The sequence below is a fragment of the Halyomorpha halys genome, unplaced genomic scaffold, assembly GCF_000696795.3.
Source record: "Halyomorpha halys isolate HHAL.00 unplaced genomic scaffold, Hhal_1.1 Scaffold36.1, whole genome shotgun sequence".
NCBI lineage: Eukaryota > Metazoa > Arthropoda > Insecta > Hemiptera > Pentatomidae > Halyomorpha > Halyomorpha halys.
The window spans coordinates 365,999-392,983 of record NW_027108624.1 but is presented as its reverse complement, the minus strand read 5'-3'; the positions used below and the strand labels follow the sequence as shown (position 1 = coordinate 392,983).

The window sequence follows — 26,985 nt, the reverse complement described above, 5'->3', positions numbered from 1 at the left end:
CAAAGTTGATATTCGTTATTCGCACCTAAAGAAATTCTAAAATACGATTTTTTATTACAACTGAAAAAAAATATTTGAAATTGTTTTCACTTTCCAGGATGTAGTAACTTTATTTTATAATTATTTATTGATAAAATTAAAATCTGCCACAAACTTGGACAATGAGTAATACTGGTTAATTTTTTTTTTCATAACTTTATTAAAATTTATAACTGTACATTATACATTTAGTAAATATGGTCTTAGTTAAAATGGAGTGTTACAGGCGTGTAGAGCAACTACACACTGGTAGCACTCTAATCACATTTTACATTAGCTGGTTTCGTGGCCATCCTGGTTAAAATTAAATCTCTAAATGTATATAAACAGAAAAATAAATAAATAAAATACATATGATCAAACTAGGTAAAATAAATTATATACAATATTTACACTCTCGACCTCAGGATTCCCAAGCCCAATCTATACACCACGCGTGAGAGGTAGAGCGGGGTCCTTCGAGAATGGTGTAATAAGGATGGTACTAGTAGATATACTTGACAATAATCACTTTTTTTTATGTTTATATTTTTGTAAGTATTAATAACATGATGTTTCTAATGTTTTACTTATTTAAGATTCTTAAATATAAAATGATTTATGTAGCTTTGAATAATAACTAGAGGAATATTATCAAATTTTAAAATTTAATTTTGGAGCGAAATGCAAATAAGATGGCATTCAAAGTACCCAAAAAACTTTGTAAGTGAACAAAGAAAATATTTCAGTCGTACTCAATTGCTTTCTTACGTTCCCTAGTACATCCTTGAGAAGCCCTTTGTTTTTAGTAAAGATTTCTCCAACTAATTAGACTTTCACAATTATAAACATGATGTGCGGTCTATATTAACTCGTCAATGAATCCCATTTTATTCGAATGAATGGAAGTCTTAATTAATGAATGAAAATCTCGAATTCAGTAAACATTATTCGCTTACATTTTAATTAGAATGATTAAAGCTGAATGGAGCGTGTTGAGGCAGCCAACCGAGTCTGAAGTAGCGATTTACAATAATAAAATATTTGCTGCTTAATGTCCCATTTTAATTGCTGAATTAATTTAGTGCTAATGATAACCTTCCCCATTAAAAAGTAGGGTGATTCACCCCTAAAGAATATATATATATATATTTTTTTTGGTGAGTCTTGAGGATTAGTCAATGTTTAACTTATCTATATGAGACGCTCCCATATTTATTTGTTGATAATAATTTTTTAATGAACAAACGAATATAGGAACGTCTCATATAGATAAGTTAAATTTGTATTCAAAATGTTTATCAACACAAATTTAACGGAAGAAAATTAAAATGTTTAAATATCGTAGACAGAAAAAATATGTTTTAGTTATAGAGATTTTATATGTCAAAAAAACATTAACATTGATAGATAACTCCTTAAGTATTAATTAATCTATAACTATTATAATCAATTCTTGTGAAGTGGTATTGAATTCTGACTTGTTAATCCATCATTTTTCCCTCTCCTTCAATAATTTGGAAACCAAAATCTTAAAATCTTTACCAAGATCTTAGAATTCACCTTGAACAGGGAAAATTGTGGTAAAATATTCAACTACAAAACTTACTAAATTATATAATCAATACGTATCCAGTATCACTGAAGTTAACATCTTGATTGCATATAATGTTTTTTTAATGAAAAGAAAAATATTTTTGTCTAGTGTCAGAATGGAAAGATAAAATATAAAAGTTTTGGGAAATTAAAACATTTTATACTTGACACTCAAAGGAAGTTTTAAGGTTATTTTATAATGTCTTAGGTGAAATCTTCCAAATTATTATTAGCTAGATTTGAGTGTGTAATATATATGCATAGAATGAATAAAATTGAACTTATTATATTAATTTAGTTATAATTAAATATTTTCATATATTTTATAATTTGTATGCCTTGATTGCAAATTCTATACCAATTTTTTTTTTTAAATATAAGCTAACCGTTCAACATACTACATCACTGTTAACAATTGTTTTATTTGAATGTTTTTTTTTTTGGTTTTGTAGGGCCTTTATTTCCCCATTTAAATAATAGATTTTAAACCAAGGCAGACACCGAAAAACTGATAAATCGGTAAAAAAGAACTTTCAGAGATTTTAGTTAAGTAACAAACGAACATTGCATTTTGTTGCAATTCTTAAACGCTGATGATTTATATTAATGGCTGAAATATGGTCTTAGGAAAGATCTAATTGTCCAACAGTATGATAATGAATGGTTGACGTTAACAACGAGGATCATCATGGGGTGACCTGTAACTTTGGTGCCAATCTAAGAAAAATATCGGCCTGGAAGTAACGGAGAACAACCGCAAACTACGATGGGACCGATATTTTTTTTTGTTATTCGAATTTTGGATTCTACATATCTTGAAAAGTTGAACCACAATATTTAAAGGGGTTTTTCAAATTTATATTCTTGGTCAATCACGAAAGTTAATTATTGAAAACAAATTAGCGTATTAGCGAGAACAATTCATTTGTCCTAATAGTCCTTATAAAGAATCCTGAAAAGTATCAATGTCTGTTAAACTAAAAAAAATAAAAACTTATCGTTGTCTAATAACTTCTCTCGTAACTATGAACAAGTTTTTAGTGATCACCGTGTAATAGTTTATTTTATATATAAGGTGGAACAATAAAAATGGGTCGTAAAAAATTGAAAAAAAAAGGCCCTAAATTGAAGTACTAATTAAAATTCTATCATGAAAAAAAAGTACAATCTGAACTAGAGAAGACATTGCAACGAGCAATACAATTAAATGAACAGTTGTATAATTTGTAAAATGGAAGTTGGTCCGTTAGTGCACCCTCCACTCCCCTAGTACTAAAAATAATTATTCTAATGATAGTAATAAAATTATTGATTTATTGAGTTAATGGCGGCTACTTAGTGGAAGTTGAATAAAGTTCATTAGGCTTTAGCTTGGCTTGAGGGCAATCACTCCAGTTAGAAAGTGGAAAGCCAAGATCACTTGATCAACCCGAGCTACCGCAAATGAGGCAGGTCTTGTACCATTTCCCATGGTTTTCCGAAATACCTCATCATCATTTAGGTGTAATAAATGATGATGATGATTCTTCACAATCATATGTTGACTGTTTCATACTGACATGAATGTAGAAAAATTACATCATACTCTAACGACCTAGATTGACTTTTATTTTCGCTTATACTTCTAGAAGGAGAAGTTTCATTTAGAAAAGTACAATAACTTAGCATTCTCAGAATAATTGCGTTGTCCATAGTCGATGTTCATTTAGCAAGCTGAATATTTGCATAAACGTATCATCAAATTATCAAGTAGTAATTACTATTGTAGAAACACATTGTCTATATCGGTGCGGTGGTTTGATTATGAATTATGTGAGTTAATAAGTGTTGTTTAAAGGAAATGGGGGATACGTTGGACTAATAGAGTTAGAGTGTTCATAGAATAACGTAGAGTGAGGAGATGGATGTAGAAAGTTCACTCTTGAAGAAATAGTGCTTCTCAATTTATTTTTGGTTTGTTTTAATTTATAAAGCACTGTAGTAAGGGGGCCCATGGGTTAAATGTTTGAGGAAGATCACTCATATAATTTGTATAGGACATTATAATTCTGCCATCTATTGGCAAAATCATGAAATAGTAGGGGTTCTGGACCCGATTGTCTTAAAAGGTTCAGAGTGAACAAAGTCTCTTAGCTATTGAAAATTTTTTGGCAAGGTGAGTGAGTACTTCTTCATCGCACCCAGGCAGATGAGTAGAGGCAGTTTGAAAGAAGAGAACATGAAGGAAGAACAATTTTCATCGAAAACTTCAATACTCTACCACCAATCACCATCCGAGTAAAATTGCAACATTTCTTACCAGTCTATGTTATCGTATTCAAAATCAATAGTCGTATTAATTTCCTAACAATACTAGGTTGTATTCTCTATTTGGCTAAACTCATATATAATCAGTTTTTTTTATAACTCATTCAAGAATGAATGAATGAATGAAATAGCCTTTTATTTATGTAATAAATTAAAATCATACAAAATAAAATATAAATATTCAAAGAAGATAGAGAGAAAAAATAATAGTAAATAAATTTAAATATATAATAGTTGACAAAACATTAACTTCTATCAATTTTCTCCCCTTCTTAATGTATCCTTCATAGGCCTTCTCTTTCGGGAGTAATAGTCAGCACTTACCGGGGTGCCCAGCCCTATTGGGAGGCGAGTTCTTTCCATTCCTCCTGTCCCTAGCGGCTCATTCAAGAATATGGGTTTTATTTCCCTTTTTCATCATGCTTAATTTATCACAAACCCGTTATAAATGCTGTCCACCGATCAGTTTTACCAGCTTACCAGTCGATTATAATTAATTTGGATAGTATTCCAGAATATGATATTACAATAATCCTAGGAAATTTATTAATTAAATAGCAAATATCACGCTGTTTTCCAATTTAATCCACTTTTTCAATGTTCTATTTAACAATTTTCTATTGATATTATAAATGAATGTTTCAAAGATGATATAGTACTTTCGAATTCTCTAGTCTGGGCAACTATTGAAGGGGTTGTACTTAAAGCTAAACTAACTTGTAGGAGGCTGCTTTATTGATTTAAAGCATGGTCAAAGATTGTCATTGCTTGGTCTACTAGTGATGCTATCGATCATAGGAGTTAATGGGGACCCCCTGGATCGTGGTCCCCTAGTCCATTAGTGTAAAGATGACACTGTCAAGGAAATGGTAACTACTAGGATAAAGCCACTTCAAATCGGTATAAGAACAGGAGAACTAAGACCACGTAGAAAACTTAAAGATAGAATTTATGGGCACCTCAAGCCCAGCATAGTCCGCAGATTAGGGAAACTAGGGAGGAGACCAGAAGGTGCCAGGTATTTTGAAGAACGATGTTTTAGGAATAGTGTACGTTTTAAAGGTCGACAATTGAGGTTAAATAAGCAAAAAATAATCCCTACAGGGTGAATAACAAAACTACTTATTGATTCAACCAAACCAGTTTGAAATCAACAGACTGGTTGCATTTATTTGTCCATCAATACGAGTAAGCGATTAAAAAAGAGCTGGATGAGAAATCTAGTGAATTACGTTACACGAATCGAGCACAGGGAGAGGAACTATTAGGCACTGTACTTCCCCATGTGATCATCAAAATCGCTTATTATCGTTATCCTTGGTGAAAATCAAGATTCAAATTTCACCTAAATTCAAATATGCTTCGAAAAAATCAAGTCACTAAATTCAGTTTACAAATTTAAACATGGGCGTGTCTAAATACTGAGAAAGTCGGCTGTCCTTGACACCTTTAGAACAGCTATAACACATCAGCTTACATTAGTCGTAAGGTTAGAATTGAAACCAATATAAATATAAGATTTGGCTAAAATATAACAATATGCAATTTTAAAAAGTAAAACTATATTGGGATTCAAATACTAAATTCGCAAGAAAGCCTTGCAACTAAAATATTTCCGCTTTGAAAGCTGCAAGGCAACAACTTCCTTGGAGGCCACAATAACTAGTTGTTCTATAACCACTAAAAATCGATAAGGGGAAAATTTAAAATTAACATTTTAGATATAGGTATTTCATTTATTAATATGTAAGTCCATTGCAAACTAAATTCATTTTATTCCGAAAAAAAACTCGTATGAAAGGAACAAAATTGATTTTGTAGTGCATAACAAACTTCAAATTTCTGTCAATCATTTACCAGAAGCACTAGGATAAAAAAAAATTAGATTTATTGCTAAAAATAATAAATGAAATGTATTTTCCCAGAAAATGCGTTTAGATCTGTAGCTTCGAGTATTACATTATTTATAAATTTATCATTATGTTAATATTTTAGTAAAACTTAGAAACTCTAGGAGGTGATTCTTTATTGGATACTACTGAAAATGTTTTGGAACATATTATATTAAACTATTTACGTTTATACTTGAGACCGTATCATGAGAAATACCAAAAAGTAACAGTTAAAAATAGTTATTTCTTTTAACTGTTATTCAAGAGATCGTTTTATATGAAAATTCAAATTAACAGCTCGGCCATCGGCCTGTCTGGCTGTGCAATAATTATATTAAAAATCTTTTGAATAAGTGAACCAATTTTTCTGTTTGTATTATTATTATTTTTTATAGGTTTTTTCTTTCCAATACTTGTCTACCTGCACGCAATAGAAGCTGTTTACCAAATAAAAAAAAAAAGTTTGTGACTATAGCTCTTCATGTGAAGTAACTAAATAAATATAAATTTTATTGTAAATTATGTCATTTCGAAGGCAATGAAATTTCCTAAATAACAACAACAAATCATCAAAATAGACCCAGTAGGGATACAGTGTATTAAAATTGGAACGCATATGCTTAAAGTTGTCATGGGAACCCAATAAATTTTTATTGGTTTTTCGAAAAATTAGAAAATTATAAAAGTAGTTACAAACATGTCTGGACACATTTTTTTTCTTTCAATTAACGAAATTGTCCGTGTTTTTCCGCTTCTATTTTTATCGAATACTAAAGCTCATTCGTGACTAGGAACGATTTAGAATGAATTTAATTAAATATATTGGGAGTTGTAGCCGAGGGAGTTGAGGTGTCATCTCAGCAACCTCACATTTGCAACGGCTACGGTTCGATTCCGACCTATGCAGGTTGACTTTTATTTTGAGTCGGTCACACGGAATAAAAACTCAATTGTTTCACTCCGGTTAGAATAAGTTTTACCTCTAGGACAATATTCCTCCTCCCCCATGTATGTCAGAAATTACCAAGGGGTAAAAAAAAAAGTGTCTAGTTCCACACGACTAGCGGAGCTAACACAAAACAGCAGAGTATTCGATCACGAGAAAAATCACGGAAACTTCACAATAAATCTTTTGTAGAGTGTTTAATATTTTATTCTTTTAACGGAATCATCGCTTGAGTTCCCTGATGATGAAACCTGAAATTCAAGTCGAAACGTTGGCACAAATAAATACGTTTAGTTTATTTGTGGATTTCTTTGCTGACCGTATCCCAGACCATCTTCTCCATAAGTTTAATATTTTATTTTAGCCTTTGTGAGGAAATAATCTTTTTCCGATCTTCTGAAAACTGTTGCTAAGAGGACTTGGCCGGGTTTGAAAGTGGGCTTTATGGTGGACTTTGTTAGTGAAGAAAGCAAACAAATTTTGTATTGGATACACAAAACGGTAAAGTAGTTACATCAGTCTTCGTTTTTGGAATCTTCCATTTATGTATTTTTCGGCAGATTACAAAAATCAAACTTTGCCATATAACGGTTAGTTCTTGTTAGTCGGACAGACACACGCCCAAACTTGGCGGATGTACTTTGTCAAAGGTCAGTCTGCCATAAAATTTGGTGTGCCACACCTAGCGGGGCAAACTGACCCTTTGTCCAACACGGATTTATTTTTTAGTAGGCGTCCTTCGAAACTGTTCCTATTGCCATGGACATTTCAAGGTTGTCTTCTCTTACTCAGAATCAGGTATGGATTGTTGCAAATGTAACAAGTTTAGTGGTATATTTGTGTTCTTTTGATTTATTTTATTTTCTTTAAAATTATTTAACTTCAAGGCAAATGACTGAAAGAAAAAAATATAAAAATGATAATTTGCTAAGAGCAATAGAGTTTATACATAGATGGTATAGTTTTTGTAATAATTGAAGTATTCAAATACAGTATAAGGAACCGTACACTGTAACATGTTACAGTCATGGAGGTAGTAATTTTTTTGATGTTAACTACTACAAATATGCTACTAACAATGTAAAAATTGTTCCACTCCCAGTTATCTAGTACTAGGAGCAGTGAGTGACCTACAACTTGGGAAACCCAACCACAACTCGAAGACTGAAGCTGCTACAGGACATCCTGTTATAAGTTCTATATTTATTAGTTCTGTTATTGTCACTCTAAAATTTTCTTTTATCTTTTCATCTTTTTCTAAAATGCACTTCTTTTTTTTTTTTTGCAGAAGTCAATTATTTGTTTTGTTAAATCTATGAATGTCATTGTTTTTGTTATTGACTTTACTTTTATTTTTTATTACCCTTTATCTTATATTATGTTAGGGTTGGGACCCTTTAAATTATTTTCTTTTTATTAAACTACTTGTGGTTATAAACAATGCACTTGTTATTGTCATTAAATTAATTAATATTTTAATGGTAATAATATTAAAAATTGACATTGATGACAATTCATTTTTTTTTTTTATTCCTTAGTTATTAGAACAGTTTGATTTTTTTTTTAAACAATTGATTATGGGAGGATGGGTATATAGTCTCGTGGAAAAGACACATCTAACGCTTTAATTATTCTATTTACTCCACAATAATTATTGAGCCATTGTGAATAATAATATGAATTATAAAAATATATATTTAAATAAAAAATAACATAGAATAAATGGATAAAAATATTCATTCTTAATAAAAGAGAGAGAAAAGAAACGAAAATGGAAAGTCAACAACAAAAACAATGACATTTATTGATTTAATAAAATACATAAGTAACTTGTAATAGGGAAATAAAGTTTATTAGAGAAAGAGATGAAGAGAAATATAATAAATAATGTTATTAAACATAATAGAAAAGATAAATGTATAATTTATAACCGGACGTCCTGCAGAAGTCAGAAGTCTGGGGGTTTCAGTTTTAGGGATGAGGTTGGGTTTCCCAAGTAAGTGACTGCTCCTTTAACTGCCAGTAACTGGGAGTGGAAATTTGTGGACCATTTTTTTCAAGTCTTCTTTTGATTTTATTTGTAGTTCTCGATGCAATTGGATATTTCTGAAAAATCATGCACTGCGATTCTTAAGACCTTGTTTTGGAATTATTTTTATTAATTTTCATTGTAAATCTTTCCGTAAAGAATGCTGCTCCCCTGACTTCACAGCCGTACATCAGCAGAGGCCTGAGTTTTTTTTTGAGTTTTGTTTCTGGTTTTAATGGTTTTAAATGGATTTTCTATTTACTGTAGGATATAACATTGCTAAACTTACTTTTATGTTAAGATGGTGATTCCAGGTAAGGCGGAAATCGGGATGAATTCTTCATTCATTTTAATTAATGAATCACAGGAGTAAGATAATCAATTGGGTTTATGGTGTAATGATGGCATTCGTCAGAGTAACTAGGGATTATTGTTTTTTTCGCTTTTTAATGTGCGCCGTTGTTTCTAAAAGCACATGCTGTGCATTGTGAACACTAATTGCTAAACAATCTTGCAACATGCAGTTATATTAATTGTAAAAATGTACTAAATTAGTCTTATAGTGATACTGTCGATCATAAGTCTAGTTAAGGGGTCCTAGCTTCTAATCCATAAGACCCAGTTAGGGTCTTAGAGTAAAGATTACACTTGACATTACCACGCAATCACACTTTCTCACTGTCGTGACAGTACGTCCACGGCTTAAAGTCAGCCTACACCAGTATAACTTCATAAAATTTATATCGCAAATATTTCATTTAACTTGTTGTCAAAAATAGTATTAATTATGTATGTTAACTATTGTATCATTCTTAATTATTTTTACATCGTTTTCTTTTCTCTTTTTTATTTATTAATTTTTTTTATTTTTCAACTGATAAAAGTGAGAAAGTAACCTATAATTATTTTTTATAATGACTGTTTATATTTCTTTGTATTTTTTGTTTAAGTATCTCTAAAGCTCCTCAGCCCTCATCTATTAATTTCTCTGTATTATTCTAAAGGGACTCGTCCCAGAATAAATAAAATATTATTATTATTCTTAGATACCTATAATTTGTATTAGACTTAATTAAGACAGCAGTATATAAATTTAAATATCTACATATATAAATAATAGAGTCGAAATAAAGAAGATGCTTTTGTTGAAAAGCTATGAAAGTTTGTAGAAGAGAAAAGAAAATATTGAACCAAAAATGTGGCAATCTTACTTTTTTATAAAAGCATAAAATATAACACCTATTTTCCCCCCTTTAGAATAGTGTAATTAGTTAGTATATCTTAAGTGATGTTTCAAAGAAATAATTTAAATATCCACTTTAGCTATCCGTAATATTAAAATGATTTATTTGTATAATTATGGAAATCCTGATGAGTTTGAATGAAAGGAAATCCAAGACCACTTGATGGGCTGGAAGGCAGTGAATGTATCGGTGGCTTTCACCTTCCAGTAGAAAGTGAATTGGGATCTTCAATATCCTCTGGGATATTTAGTCCTAACCACTGACCTAAACTGCCCTTGGTAGCGAACAAAATTATTGGGCAGTATTGTATTTTTTCGTCTTATAATATTATAAAACATAACTGGATTGCCTTAATATTTAATAAATATTTGCTTTTCGAAGAATTAATTGTTATGTATACTTCAAAACCATTTTATTAGAAACACTTATTTAACTAGAAATTCTGTACCGTTTTCCCCCTTACTCAAAATATTAATTTTTAAAATTTATGTTCTATATTTCAAAGTGGTAACATTTATAAAATATTTGTGAGGTTGTGAGGAAGCAGAAAATTTGTTTTTAGCTGTACGTTTTTTGTCCATTATTTGTTATATTTGACAGAAGTGGTCCAAAAAATAGATGTAATTTTTTTGACTCAAGAGTACACATCTGACCTGGTTACCTGTTACAGTACAATATTAGGGAAAAATTCAACAAATGCAAACATAATCAAAACTCGATATTTCGAAGTTATTGTCTGTTCTATGGATTTATGGATACAATATCTACAGCGTACAACCCCTTACTAACCATATTGAGGAGGGTAAAGTTTTCATTTCATGGGGCCGCCACAGAAATAAACGTCGTCCCACATGCTAGATTCGAACCGGCACAGCTATAGTTATGAGGCTACAAAAACCTACGCCTAAACTTCTTCAGCTACAGACGGCCCAAATAATTGACTATTACATTACAGATGTATTTTTAGTTAGGCCGTCGCCGTTCCATGTATTCCTTCCCTCCTCTTATGGTCTATGTATTCCATATTTACTGAACCCTCGATTCTATATAAATATTTATGTAGCAATATTTGTCAAACAAGAAACGCTGATAAACAATTTGGGGTTAATATTAAGGCACCAGTGATGCGGCGAGAGGGATGCGCTGGGATCTCTTGAGCTCTGCTCTACCCCTCACACGTGGGGGATAGAGTGGGCTCAGGGATCCTCGGGACGATTGTGTAAATATTGTATATATTATTTTATCATTATGTTATTTTATTTATTTATTTTTCATACAGATAGTTTGATTATGTTCATCTTGTCTATTCTTTTGTTTGTATATATTTTAAGAGAGTTTTTTATTTTATTTTTTTTTTTATTTTATTTTATTATTTTTTTTTATTTATTTATTTTTATTTTTTTTATTTTAGTATGTATGAGATCATTCATCAATATTACCTATTGCCCAAAACTGTGTGGCAGATTGTAATATCTATCAATAAATAAATCTATCAAATCAAAAAAAAAAAATATTAAGGAAATTTTGAAAATGGTCAAAACGTCAGAATTCCCTGCTAATATTCCACATTTATTGTGTTATAAGTTTTTTGGAGCTAAAACCACTTGCTGAGTGGGCATGCTTTGGTCCGGTAGACCATCCTGTGACTTATCCAGCCTCTATAAACTGGGTAGTTGACCCTTCAATGCTTGGGAAACTTTCATTTGTTTTTGGAATCTTTTGATTATATCCTAAGTGAAAACTACTATTGTGTTATTACGAAATGAAGGAAGCACTATCTGAGTAGAATATCGTTCTGTAACCCTCAACCACCGGCTTTGCGGTTCCTGGCGTACTCATTTCACAACTTCCTCTTTCTGTCCTATTAAAATTTGATTATATTATAACATTCTAAAAGAAATATTACATTTCGTTTCGAAATGATATCTCGAAATATAAATTATTGTAGGAATTTTTATTTTTATTATTATTATGTCGTGAACTTACGACATTCTGTATCACTGTATACTAATATTCTACTTATCTCTGATGAACAGATCCTGTGTATAGGTGAATTTGGTAATCATAGTGATGAAAATACCAAAAGTTGATTTTAGAGTTAATACAACCAAGTTGGTGTTGACTCTTATTTTAAATTTACGAGTGGTAAAACTATATATTTCAACAACATTTATTTTGTGTTAACAGCCATATAGAGGACAACAAAATTAACGTTTATCGAGTTTATAGTTTTGTAAAAGTTTAAAGCTGTATTCTGCTTTTAATTCATTTCGGACTCAAGTTGCTGGGAATTTCAACAGGCGATATAATATCATAAAGTATATACCAATCCTTATAATATTTACCCATATTACTTGTTATTATTAAAATATATTACATATTACAATAATATACACACATACCTATTCAAACCTCTTGATGCTTTTGAAACGATTCTTGATAATCCACGAGTGTATTCAGAAAAAAATATGCGATAGGACTATCTAACAAATCACTACTTTTTCACAGTTTCAAATCTCAATAAATAAGTAAAAAGTCATCAAATATTATTTTTTTTACTAATTTAAAATTTATTAGTCTTAAAATCACATTAATATTGTACCAAATCCAGTTATGATCATCAATTATTTATATTTAATTAAAACATGAAATTAATATTTGACTCTTTATGAACTCCCTAGTATTGTAATATAATGTTATATTTTATTACACTCTGAACTGTCACTGTCTTGCTTGAGTAGTGGTACATCTGACAATTAAAAGTTTTTTGCTTTATTTTGAAATGGACGTGTTTAAAAGATATCGTCAAGAGGTTTTGATTTTTTCTCTACTGAGGTCTCTCTATAGATTGTTTCAAAGCTAGAAGGACTGTCAAAAATAACTACTGCCTACTTCACAACCTATAGAATTCATTAAATACAATTTAAAATAATTTTTTCTGTCAGATATGCCACTCACTATTCAAGCAGCGAAACTTTGAACTTTGAAGCACTTAATAATAAGTCTATTAACACTTATTGTGAGCTAGAAAAGTCTTAACCTCCAGCCACATAGGTAATTGGTAATTTCCTTCCAGTTATCTAGCGATCCAAGGAAAATTCCAGGCTTGCCCTGAACCTCAATAGTATCCCCCTCTTGAAGAAAGAATTGAAGAAAATTCAATTGTAATCCTATCAAATTTTTGATGTTCAGTTTTCAACGGTTTTATGCGTTTCAGAGCCCCATAATGCAGAAAAAGATTTGTATCACCAGATTTTCGAGGTAGGCCATTGATCTGTTTGTGTCAAGATCATATTTTGAAGGAGTGGATATTAGGTTTTCGATCTCCGAAGCCTGTGTTTCGACCCCGTGTGCTTAGCTGTTGTTATAAGTTGGTTTTTATTTTTATTTTTTTAAATGTTTTTATAAGTGTCGAGTCTAACGTTAAGAACGTTAGAACGTCTAAGAACGTTAGAGCCGTTTTTGATGAAACTCACCTGAAGTATTTTCCTTAAAGGCATTTAGCTTTTCGTATAGATCCTCAAAAAAAAAGAGCAATAAAATGTTTGATTAAAAAGTATACTTTATTTGTTGAATCATGAATAAAAGTATTAATTTTATAGTAAACAAACCCTTCTTAATTCAATAACATGCAATTCTGAAATAGATTATACGAATGAAAACTAAAATAATTCTATTATTTATTTTTGTCTGTTGAAGGACCATATGCAATGATCTTTCAATCTGATGTAAGATAAACAACTTAAAATTCTTTTCAAAACTTTCACGTTCTTCTATATACCCTTTTTTATTGCTCAAGCTTTTGTTTCGAATTCTTTGATTTCACAATATATAGATATATTAAATAAAGAACACACGTGGAAAAAGTGAAGTAGTATGAGGGTTGAACATGTTACGAGGTTGCGGTTGCAAAGAGAAAATGTTATGCTTGATATTACGGACGTTATGACATAAGAATCCTTCCTATAGGACTTTATTATAATACTGTATTCATTATCATTACGAAAATGTTAATTCATTGGTCAATTTGCATAGCACATAGTTCTGTGTTTATTACATTGTATGGTATAAAATTTATACCACATAAACTGTAACGAAAAATAAAATATAAACACGCTGTATATGTGATATTAAAAAAAAAAAATGTTTGTCATAAATGTTCAAAGCAATGTTATTTGCTTTGATTGTAGGTGCAGTTCAGAGTATAATAAAATATTAAACTATATAATAATACTTATTAGATCAAAAAGAGTCAAATATTAATTTAATATTTCAATAAAATATAAATAATTGACAATCTTTACTGGATTTGGTACAAAATATCTTTTATGTTCTGAAATAATAATGATTTTAAGGCTGATAAATTTTAAATTAGTTCAAAAAATATATGCAGTGAGTTTTTACTTATTTATTGAGATTTGAAACTGTGAAAAATCTGTGATTTGTTATATAGTCGTATGTTTTGTTTTTTAAGAACACCCTCATGGATTATCAAGAATCGTTTCAAAAGCACCAAAAGGTTTGAATAGGTAATGTGTGTATATTATTATAATATGCAATATGTTTTCATAATAATATGTAATATGGATAATATATTGTAAGGATTGGTATATACTTTACGCTATTATATCGCTTGTTGAAATTTCCAACAACTTGAGTCCGAAAATAATTAAAAGCAGAATACAGTTTCAAACTTTTACAAAACTATAAACTTAATAAAATTACAACTTCTTTTTTTCCGATTTATTTTTTAAATTATTATTTATTAATTTAAATTTATAAAATTATTCTTTTCTTTCTTTAAATTAAAAAAAAAATACTTCATCGTTAAATAATCTTATTTATTTTGATTAGTGTTAACTAAAAATTATGATAATTTATTTAATTATTGTTCTAATAATGTATGATAAGCGTTGTTACGAATATCTCTGAGGACAGTTCCGAGATTGGCGTAGTCTAGGAGGTCCTACGTGCTTAATCCGGCCTTGGTGTTGTAAGGTCGATAAAAAAAAACTTTTTTGAGTTGTTAATTAATTTATGAAAGCATTAAAATTAATTAACAACTCAATTCAAAAAAAGTATTTTTTAAATAATTATGTCTTTCGCACAATAATTCTAAAGTATTGCACGGTAAAGTTTTAGGTTGTCGCTGCAGTTTGAAGTTAAAAAAACGTACGGAGTATTGAAAAAAGTAATATTGTATTGTAAAATAAACATAAGCTACTTCCTCTGTTTTGTTTCATTTATAGATCAAATTTATATCATAAAAATCTTTTATGTTTATTTTAGTTAGCCAAAATGTTCTGAAACTGATGGAGATTATTAGAATGTTTCTTAAAAAAATCAGAATTAGTTGACGCGTCTATATTTGGACTCAATTTCGAAATGTTTGAACTCAATTTAGAAATGTTTTTAGAAAAAATGGATAAAAATATAAAAAATGATAATAAGATTTAAGTCTATATATTAATTGTGAATAATACATATATAATAAAAAAATTTCTTTATTTTTTAGTAATTGGTGTCATTTTATTTTTATATTTTATGTTTAACTCTAAGTGTTGCCTACCTATTATTGCCAGAGCATGAAGCTCAAAAGGAAATAGAAATCATCCCCCTTAAGCCAGAATCGAACCAGTACTGCTTCTGGATTAAAACGCTAGGCCACTACGATTTTTTTATTTGATTTGTGGGTGATTTATAATTTTTATTCAATAAATTTTAATTTTTTTATTTTTAAAAATATATTATTAGTATAGAAACCTATTACGTTATTAAAATTTATTTTTGCACTAATTTAGGTATTAAAAATTTTAAATTTAATATCCTATCATACGTTATGATTTATAATATTTTCTATATCAGGCACTAAACCATATTGATACTCTTATTAGAGTAATAAAATACAATTGTAGATTGAATTTAACTAATGCTTATTGCCAAGGGTGGCCTGAAAACAAAAACCGAGGTCGTATATCGTCATTTAAAGTACCCAATTATTTATTATATTATTTCTTTACTTTATAAGTATTTAAGTGGATTATAAATAATTTATTGTTATTTTTTTATGTAGGCTTATGTCAAGTATAAGATGTAAGCTTAGGCCTTTTCTAAATCAAATAGAAAGGGTCTTATTTTTTTCCTCTAAGGAGACGGGAATCTGTATCCCGTTGAAGCTTGTACTCAAGGACAACTTCTTCTTTTTTTCTTCTTTTATTAAATTTATTGTCGCAACAGATTCTGGAAGACGCAGGGACGTCTTTTCGAAAGTATGTTCTAAGTCTTCACCGTATGGGTCATAGAATCGCAACTGTCCGTTTTCACATTGCTACTAGCTTGTGTTAAAATTTAAAATAATTATCAATAACGCGATGTACATCTCCTAGTTAAAGTAATGATTCAACAATTTGTGAATAAGGGCTAAATGTATTTATCATTCTAAGACGTATGAATCCTCATTGGATTTCAATAAACCAGGCAAACAGGATACAAAAATCTGCAGGTTTACGCTTCCGGCTCCCAGGATGGTCTCAATGGAGAAATCGAATGGAGAGTAAGGACTATTGTTTGGAAATACCGGGAAACAATACTGCAGTTCCGTCCTATCTGAAATTGGACGTGAAAACAATTCTCATTAAAAAAAAAACTTGTCTTTATAACAAAAAAGACGTCGCCATATATTTTTATATGTAGGCCAAAAATTGAAATTTCATCCATGGTTTTGAATAATATGAAATTCTTTAATGTTACTAAATTGTGGTGAAGGTTATACCCAACTAGTCAAGTTCTCCCCACTTTGAAGGACAATCGCATGGAAAGTTCTTACTTGATGAATTTGCAACTGGGTATGCAACGTTTTTTTTAAAATGTATTAAAGGATTGTGTATATGCTATCCAGGGTCTAAGTTTACATAACCTTCTCAAATGAAATCGCTTAAACGTTCACCCTAATCGACAGCCTTGTCACAATCGAGCACCAAGGTATGTTCGGCATTCACACCCGTTGTCCCGTTAGGCCATTGTGCGGGATTGACTCCCGTAGTGACATAACTGTAGAGTGAAAGTGGCAAGACTTACCTATAAGGGCCACCTGGAACAGCACTGCGATGGGGAGCATGGTACATCACCGACTGGCTGTACGGGATCCTCCCCACCTTGGTCGCCCCCTCCCCGGCCTCTGGGGGGGCAGTTCATTGCCTCGAGAACGAGGGGTGAGCCAATCAGCTATGTATGGCTGCATCATGCCATGTCCTCCGGTGGAAGGTGACCAAGTTCACTGGTTTGTCGCTTATGCTCTGGTACGATGAGGGGAAAATGGTCTTTACATCATTAAAAATATTGAAATCCGTCATTATTCTAAATTGTTCATCACCATTATAATAGTATCGATATCTCCGTAACACAGCTCCTTCGAAATCGAAATCCACAAGATCCTCTTTAACGCAATCCTACCACCTACAATTTGGTCTACTCCTCAGACTTCACCGAATCCTATGTCCTATATTTTAAGGATTCGTTCATTACTAAGTACATCAATTTTCCATGCGGCCTCTTCCTTCGCGACACTACTATTTTGATATATTAACAGGGTGAATTCGGTACACTTTAGCATAGGGTATACTCTAAAATTCTCCAGTGAATTCTCTCTTTTTTAGAGCAAATATTCTAAGCAATACATCTCTCTCCAAGACGTTAACGCGTTGTCGTTTACCTAGTAAGAGTTGATATTGGTTTTTAAGAACTCTGATGTCAGTTTTACCTAAAGGGAGGGGGCATAAACGTTCAATATGTGAATAGAAGACTATTATATTTTTATTGTGACATGGAAGTAGGAAAGAAAAGAGAAAATTTATTAATATAAATTAATGCTATGAGTAAGCTAATTTTGTATAACATAATTAGTAAAATACCTCAAAACATTAAATAAATATTTGCTCAGGAGTCTCTTGTCAAACGTTTAGTAAAGTACATATTTATATTTTTGGAATTTATTTAGTTTTCGATATATTTTAAATAACATCACCGTCACCATCAGACTGACACAAACTACTACTCTTTACCAAAAGATGCAATTTTCTCAGTCCCCTCTTCAAATGCATTACCAATGCCGAAAAAGTGGCTTCTCTAAAACCATTCTCCCACTTTTTTTAATGGGATTTGCGATTGGTTGTAATGTTGATCATCATGAGCTATTTCATCTTCATTTTACTTTCATTGACGTTAAAATGGTTTTTCTTATGGCCTCGCATGAAATATTTTAAAAATATAAGTAACCTGCGAGAAAGAAAATGATTCTTACAAGGCTTCTTGCTAATTACTACCCAGTTTTGTCAAAGTTATTAATGACGTTGTGGAACGCGGCATCTTAGGAACAACTCTGACGGAAGGGTACAGGGAACTTCGTACAAAATATGGAGAACGGAAATGGTACTTATAACTGTTAGTTAAGAAATTCAGAATTAGTATTTAGAATTCTATATATTCGATATGTACAAAAATAGGTATAAATGATCGATTCTGCAGCTTTCCCTGGAACCCTCCGTGTCCTGTGAGAATCTGAAAGACCCAATAGTCTAGGTGGACCCACTTAGCCTTCAATCTAGAAAGTACGGTGGAGAAGAATTTTCTCAAAGTAGTGCCTTTCTGGCTTGCTACCCACCGTCCATTCCACTCCTGTATTGAGTTCTCCCGTAGCATTTTCTTCCATAAGTTTTGGAGTCTCACCTGTCCACTCTCAGAGTTCTGTTAGCGCTTCCAGTTCTGCATCTTTACTACATATTTAAGGAAATCCTCCCTAAGGATGAGGTCCATGGCCAGCACCTGCACCGCCTCATGTGACACCATTCTGTATGTCTTCGTGACCCTCAGCAGAGCCAATCTCTGTATGGTGGCCAGTCTCCTCTTCTGTGTCTGCGTGAGGTTCCCACGCAAGGGCTGCGTACCTCAGAATACCCAAGATCACACCTTTATATAAGGTCATCGTTGCAGGGTACCTGAGGCCCCAAAACTCACTCCCTATCCTACTTAATCCATTGAGTGACAGGGTCACCCTGTTCTTTAATACACCAGGTGAGAAGTGGAATCAAATATTCTTCTTATCCTCACAACAAAATATGTCACCTCCTCACCCGGTATAACCCTCTCTCGTTGGATATCTAGGGTGACAGGATGAGCCCTATCCGTGGAGCCTCTTATGAGTATAGCCTGAGTTTTTGCTGCTACCATACTCAACTTCCTCTTCACGTACCACTCTCCTACGAGACTGGCGCACCTCTCCGCTTCCGTCTTTAGTCTGGCTCTGCTGTGCTTGGCCACGATGTCTGGTTTTCGACGTAGGCCGTGGCAAACCCTTTTTCCTCTACTTCCCTCAGCAACTCATCGAATACTAGTTCCCACAGAGGTCGGTACCTGGTGGGTATAACATGGTGCTCACGGATCATCCTTAGTGTAAGTATAGTCTATATACATCTTGGTTGCCTGGGCACCTCTTACTCTAACACCTGTAACGGCTTAACCTTTCCCAGTGCCACCCTGTATGGGATACCCCAGGGATTCTTTTCTGACTCCTCTACAATAAATTCGTCCCAGGATTTATTCTTCTGGCAACGCACTCCGTTTAGGTATACCCTATGCCACCTATGCTTAGATTCTTCTTGGAGTGCAGGCTTGGTACTCTTCTGGTTCCTAGGCCTGGCTCTGTAGTATTAACTGCGTTAGCGTCCATGGGACCGGGCGTACTCTCGCCCTTCGGTGTTGGAGGGTAATACTTGCCGCTTCAGTGATGGCGCCCATCAGCAATCTCATCCTGACCTAATCAAGGGATAAATATAAAATATTTGCTATCTTAGAAAATAATAATTTTAAATTAGGTTTCGAGAAGTGTTAACTTATGTCACATAAAAAGGACGTGGAATATATTGTGAAACGTGACGTGAAATGTCCAGCTAAATTAGAAAAGCTACAGCATTTCCAAAACTTGTAGTTCGTTGTTTTTTTTTTAGCCCATTTATGAGAACTTAAGAGCTCTGTAATTTTAAAAAACGCTTGGAAATATTTCAATGAAATTTCATTTTTTTATAAGTATATTCTTATACAATGTCTATGCAAAATTTGAAGAAAATATGAGATGGTTAGGCTCAAAACTGTTGAGTTAACTTGGAATGACCCGATAATAATATAATATAATTATGATTATATCATATTATGCGTGTGAAAATAAATAAATTTCTGTTTTTTCCTTATGCCCTCATTACTTTGAACATTGGATTCAAAAGATTTTATTCGGCTTTAGTCTAGTCCCAGTCCTGTAACGATTTTAAACTTTAGAAAAATAATAAATTATGAAACATTAGTTTTTTTACATTTTAGAAATAAGGTAGGTATAGATGATATTTAAAAATAAAGAATGTTGCTCGATTATTTAACTATTTGGTTAAGTATATTTGTTTAAGCATAAACAACAAATCTTGAACAATTATTTTATTATTTATTAGGAAATAAAATCTATTATATATTATATTAATCGAATGTTAAATATATTCTAAAAATATACACATTAATTTTTTAACAATTACATAAAAATATACATTTGTTATATTGGATATGATGCTTAAATTGAAATATATTCATGAAAATCGTTTTATTTTCTCATATCCCACTACTTTGAACTTCGGACTCTACAGGTCCGTGCAGGTTCGCACAATGTTCTTTGTTCTCAGTCTAGTCCCAGCTCTGTACCGAACTTCTTCGCAATAGTTTTTGTAATTATTCATCATAAAAGAATTTGATTACATTCATAAATAATCCCCAATGTTTGAACTATCTGAGAAAGCGATCAATTTTCTACAATTTAGAGAAAAGGTATTCATAAAACATTTAAATATGTAAATGGTAGTGCTTGTAAAATTAATCAATTTAACAATTATATGTCATTGTATGTTACAATATTATAAAAATTCATTATACTTCGTAAACTTTATATCGCTGCTTTGTTTGAAGCATCTATAATTTCGTTTATTTGAGAAAAAATACACCACTCATTGTTAGCAATAATAAGCATTAGTTAAATGAATATATTAAAGAATATTATGGATAAATAAAGATGAAAAAGGAAAAATTAAAAATATCCAATTTTAACGGGAAAAGCCGAGACCACCCGATTTATCCCGAGTGCATTATGGCTTTGTTATATTTTGTTAAAATGTTTTATTCTTGTCTGGAACGAAATTTATATTCCTACTGTTACGGCGGGTAGGGGTTCAAAAGGAACCTTTACTAGCCCAACCGTGAAAAGAAAAGAAATGGTAGAATTTTGTTATTTTTGTATTTTTAAATAAGTAAACATAATAAAAAAGAACACAAATATACAACTAGAAAAAACAGAAAGCTTAACACTATTATAAAATTAAATTAATTGATCTAAAGGAAAAAAAAAGTCTTGTTTCACCGGTGATTGGTGGGGCCCCGGTTGTGGTTGTTCTGAGTGGATATTCTCATGGAAGTAGATCGACAAAAGGGACGTACGTCCGCCCGCCTTGTCCTCTTGGAGGATGAGTTGAAGAAGCCCGCCCGCCGTGGCTAAGATGATTTAGCTGGCGAAGATGGCCAGAATGCTGGTAACTACGAGAGCGTAGTGAGGAGATAAGGAGACGATACGTGTGTTAAGAAGCTGTCTGTCTGTTTTCAATATAAAAAACAATAGAGAGTAGTTGTTTTGTTTTTTGACCTGATAAAAATCACATGTTCCAACCATCGATCCGTGGACCATATGTTGGCCGCAACACCTACCAACAACACTAGAAAACCTAAGATAACATTATTTAAAGTAGAGTAAATTTGCTAATATTTTAGAAATTAAAATATGAGAGAGCTATTTACGTTCTATAGTTCTCGAGATATAGCTTTTTAAATTGCAACATTTCATCAAAAATGTACTGAAAAATCAGAAGTAGGTGAATTTATTTTGAAATATCAATATCCCAAAAACCATTCGACGTACAAATAAATGTCTATTAATGTTCAAGCTAAAGCTAGTTTAATTTTAGTTAAGCTAGTTTAGTTTAAGTTTACTATTAAGTAGTTTCTGACGTTTATCTTTGTAGGAGAAGTAGTTTTCATGATATTTGCTAAAGTAAATTGATTTATAGCTGTTCGTACAATAAGTTTGGTTTATGAAAAAATATTTCTCTGAAACCATTCGACGTACAGATGATTACCATCGCTTAAGTTAAAGCTAGTTAAATTTACTGGAAAACAGTTTATAACGTTTATCTTTGTAGGAGTAGTAGTTTTTGTGATTTTTGACAAAATAAATTCACAAAATGATAATTTCTGTTTTGTTTATTTGGATAAGATTTTTGATTTTGAAGAAATGTATCTTTGGAACCATAAGACGTACATATGTCTACCAGCTCTCAAAATGTTGCTTGCAAAATGCAGTTAAACTTACTATAAATTAGTTTATGACATGTACCTTTGTAGGGGTAGTAGTTTTTATGATATTCGCATGTGAATATAAATTTTGCACCTGAAAATTTGTCTAAACAACTATAATCAATTTATTTTAGCAAATATCATGAAAACTACTACTCCTATGAAGATAAACGTCATAAATTACTTTATAGTACATTTAGAGCTCATATTTTAGCAAATTTTCTCTACTTTAAATGATGTTCTCTAAGATTTTCTAGTGTGTTGTTATTTTTAAAGATAAACAGCCGCCATTTTTTTTTATTCCCCCTACCTATGCTTGGCAGACTCATCAATTTCGACTAGTAATTATACCTAGATTTCATTAAAATAATAAAAAAATTGGGTTAATAACTGTCATTTTTCTCCTCTTGGGCTGTTGTACTATTAAGGCTGAATCGATGCGGACTTCTATAGTTGGAACTGACGTTATTAATTGCCCACTCGCTTCTACACATTTATTATTATTGCATTATCAGTGCGTTATTTGGATTGTTATCAAAAAGAGAACGAAAAAATAACATCTGGTTTGTTACCGTTATTGTGTTTGTATTTTAGGGTTAAGGTATACAACAAATACTGAAGACTAAAGGAAACTTAAAGATATTTTGAGTTGAAAAGAATAATACAGGGTACGTTTTGCCTTTAATTGATACTATACTTCTAGGGCAATATTTCGTATTTATACTTTGAATGATGTTGATGTATATATATTTTTATCTATCAGAGAGATTAAAACACTCGAAATAAAAGTGTTAATTTCTTATATATATATTACAATGTGTGATACCTTATCTCAGGTTGTTCTTATATTCTTGGTATTGAAATCGATAGTTGTTTCGATGGTTATATCGATCACGCCTTGGAAAAATTATAAGGAAAGTTTATTGATTAATATATAACAGTTTATTTAACTTCCTAAGTGATAAGTTTTTTGCTGTATTGATAAAACACTGCTTTGTTCTAATGATGGCTCGAAAAAAAAAAAGAAATGATTTTTTTACTGAACGTATTGCAAACATAGAGTAGCTTCACCATAGAGAACAACACATATTCATTTTCTCTAATTGTCTACCGTAGAAAAGTTTTGCTGGTATCAAACTGTACTTAATATTCCATAAGCAAATGCGTTAGGTTAGTTGCTTCAAAGTTTTCAAGAGGTTAGTTCAAATAATTTTCTGGAATATTAGGACATTTAGCTATACGATAAGGTTTAAGCTGTTTTTTCTTTAACTTCAACTTGTTTTTGAAAGGATGTTGAACACTGAATTATTTTTTCATGAATCATGACTTATTCTCAGTTTTGTTTGTGTGGTTAAAAAAAAAATACTAATTGATGGTGATACGATTTTTCTTTATTTGTATTGGTCTTTTTGTATTTATATCTTTATCTCCAGATCGATCTGATTGGCCTTAACGACTATTATAACATAATTATCATAACAAATAACAGTTTATTATTTGTTTTTTTTGACATTTTAATATAGGAAGATATAGTCGACAACCCCAACTGTTTACAATGCAATAACCATGAAATATTATAAATAATAAAGATCAAATTATTAAAAACTAAATATATAATTAAAAATTATAATATTCTGGATTTTCTTTTTAGGAAATCTGGTAAGTCAATTTCAATAAATTTTTTGAGGTTAAAAACTTCCAATTTTATTCTACATTATTATAATGTTGCACACAGTTTCTGGACTATTGTCCCATATTCATGTACGTTATAAACTTCATAATCAGTCAAACATTTAATTTCACAAAGAAAATTAAAAGTTACTAATTACGAGGTTTATTAAAGTACATGAATATGGGAAAATAGTCCCGAAACTATGTGGAGCATTATGTTAATTTAAAGTAAAATATATTGAAAAAGAAAAATTATAATACTTATGTAATTAAAAATGAAAGAGAAAATTACATACAAAAACAAGTGATATTTATAAAATAAATAATTATCTTGTAGTAAATAAATAATTTGAGAAAGAGAAAAAAAAATGAAATCATAAATATAAAAAATAGTTTTTTTCATAATAATAATAATAATTATTATTATTATAAGGCACCAACCACTTCAGGGTCATTGTTGCCTTACTTTCCGAAATTTTTATTAAACTTTATTTTCTTAATATCCGAAATTTTTATTAGTCCTTATTGCCTTAATTGCCGAACTGAAACGTATAACTATTGAAAAATGGGAACTTGTGGTAAAATCTTATTCAATTTTACGGTAAAGTTTTGAGTGATTCAGAAATTCGAAAAGTTTATCTACAGTCTGTTCGTTATCCTGTAAAATTGAATGGAGATCTGCTGGTAATTCATACAAAGATTTGAGGGAGTCGTATGCTTGGCATTCAGTTAAGATGTGTTTCACGGTTAGTTGTATTCCTCAAGTCTGGCATACAGGTGGAGAATAGCGGGCCATAAGGTAAGCGTGGTTCAGGCGCGTATGACCTATTCGAAGGCACGTCAAAATCACCTCCTCTCTGCGCACATTTCTAGTAGATGATATCCAAGGGAAAACATTACTACTAATTTCCCGTAATTTATTGTTAGTAACATTTGCCCACATTTGATGCCACTTCGATTTAATTCTCTGTTTAATGGGGGCTATGAAGTCATCAAAAGACACTTCGTGACGTGGAATTCCTTCAGAAATCGCACTCTTCGCTGCCCGATCCGCCAGTTCGTTCCGCAGTGCCCAGGGACCCAAGAAATACCGTTTCTGTTGGCATGGCAGACTTTAATGAATAATTAATCTTTTGATTGACTAAGTCCTACTTAATTTAAAAAATATTTTCTTAACAAACCCGCTAAATCAAATATAGAGTCTATCACAGGATATCTTGCATTATTAGTTTTTCAATGTTGTAACACTCTGCACCTTTACATGCTGGTAACTAAGTTGGAATTTTGTAAATCGTTTTGATGAAGACATCTATGGATTCCACTTGTAGTTCACAATACAATGGGCTATTTCTTGTAAACCAGGGAAAACTACTGCGATTCACAGGACCTTGTTTTGAAATGAACATGTATAAATAGAAAATATCTTCTTCAATATCTATCAGTCTGAATATATAAATTTCTGAGCGGAAGTCCTCTCCTCAAATCAAGTAGATGGCGTTCAATCTTTGATTGAAAGAGAGGTATAACGAACTTTAAAAGGCGACCTAATATATACACCTGGGAACTTCGTTTCGTGCAAGCGAAAAACCGGACACCCTTATAGATTTGAAGAAATGACATGAAGATTTCTATGATCCGTTCCTTCCAACAGCCAAAGGTTGTGTACGTTTCAGAAAATGGAAAATAATTTATATTACAAAAACTAATATTTAGAGAACATATTAAAATATGCAAAGTCTACTGTTACAGGTTACTATATGGTCAGTCTGAATTAGAGTAAAACCATATACTGCTCTGCATGGTAAAACAATTATAAACCTAAGACGTGCTTATTCAAATACTTAAACTACAAGTAAAAGATGTTTTTTTTTTGGTTTATGAAAAATCTGTCATATTCCATAAGTTCACCATTCATTCTATGCTGTCTTCAATTTTTTATGCTTTTTAATATAAATGTTTACAGTTTATGTAGTACCTATTTTTACTCTAATTTTTTAAGTTCCCTTTCACTTTTATTATAAAACAATTTTTTTAATTTCAACGGTCTTATTCATTTTTGTATTTTTTTAAATCTAAAATAATAATATAATTTGATTAATTACAAGATTTTTTTTTTCTTGAAACCTGGCAAATCTCGAAAGAATACATAAAAACTCAGTAGAGTTCTGGCTCAATACGTTTATTAAATAAATTTAGTTTCAACAGACACAGACACAAATATCTAATATACAAAATATATAAAGAATAGAATAAAGTTTGACGTCAATATTAGTATTACGTCACATGTGCCACCATTAGAGCAAAACAGGGAAATATATAAAATTGTGCCTATACAAGTTAATAATTTTGGACAAATATTGGTACTTTATCTTACTCCGCCTTGGAAAAAGGGGTATAATGGAGAAGGTAAGCTGCCCGGAAAAGTGAATCCTTATGATGAACTCCAGGGGCGTGGCCTAAGGGACGAAGCAGATCACCGGTTGTCTTCTGTTTCAGTTTAGATTAAAATAGTGGGAATTCCAACTAACTAATATTGATAGATTATAAAACTACATCAAACACTCATTTTCAAGCAACAATGTTTTTTAAAAATTTTATTTCAGAAATGCCACCCAAGAAGTCGTCGAAGGGGCCACGCCCACAAAAAAAGTCTAAAGTTGCTTTGCCCGTCCAGGATAATGTAATGGAGGATTACTTCGGAACGATAGAGATAATAGTAAAGAGTTTGGAAAGCAAGGTAATATAAACTTATAATTTATGTAATTAAAAATGAAAGAGAAAATTACATACAAAAACAAGTGATATTTATAAAATAAATAATTATCTTGTAGTAAATAAATAATTTGAGAA

At 31.2% G+C, this 26,985-nt stretch overlaps 2 protein-coding genes across 2 annotated transcripts in view; one reads left to right on the top strand and one right to left on the bottom strand.

Annotated features, from left to right (window-relative positions):
* Cda4 (chitin deacetylase Cda4) overlaps positions 1-17,186 on the bottom strand; it is a 43,792-nt gene extending 26,606 nt beyond the window's left edge. Inside the window, exon 1 of the mRNA XM_014430447.2 lies at positions 17,110-17,186. Coding sequence (XP_014285933.1) covers positions 17,110-17,149 — 40 coding nt within the window. The 5' untranslated portion in view covers positions 17,150-17,186. The remainder of the gene's footprint in view (positions 1-17,109) is intronic.
* A 5,829-nt stretch (positions 17,187-23,015) lies between these two features.
* The window catches only part of LOC106686923 (uncharacterized), a 46,665-nt gene continuing 42,695 nt past the window's right edge, over positions 23,016-26,985 (top strand). The window contains exons 1-2 of the mRNA XM_014430534.2: positions 23,016-23,132; positions 26,739-26,872. Coding sequence (XP_014286020.1) covers positions 26,741-26,872 — 132 coding nt within the window. The 5' untranslated portion in view covers positions 23,016-23,132; positions 26,739-26,740. The remainder of the gene's footprint in view (positions 23,133-26,738; positions 26,873-26,985) is intronic.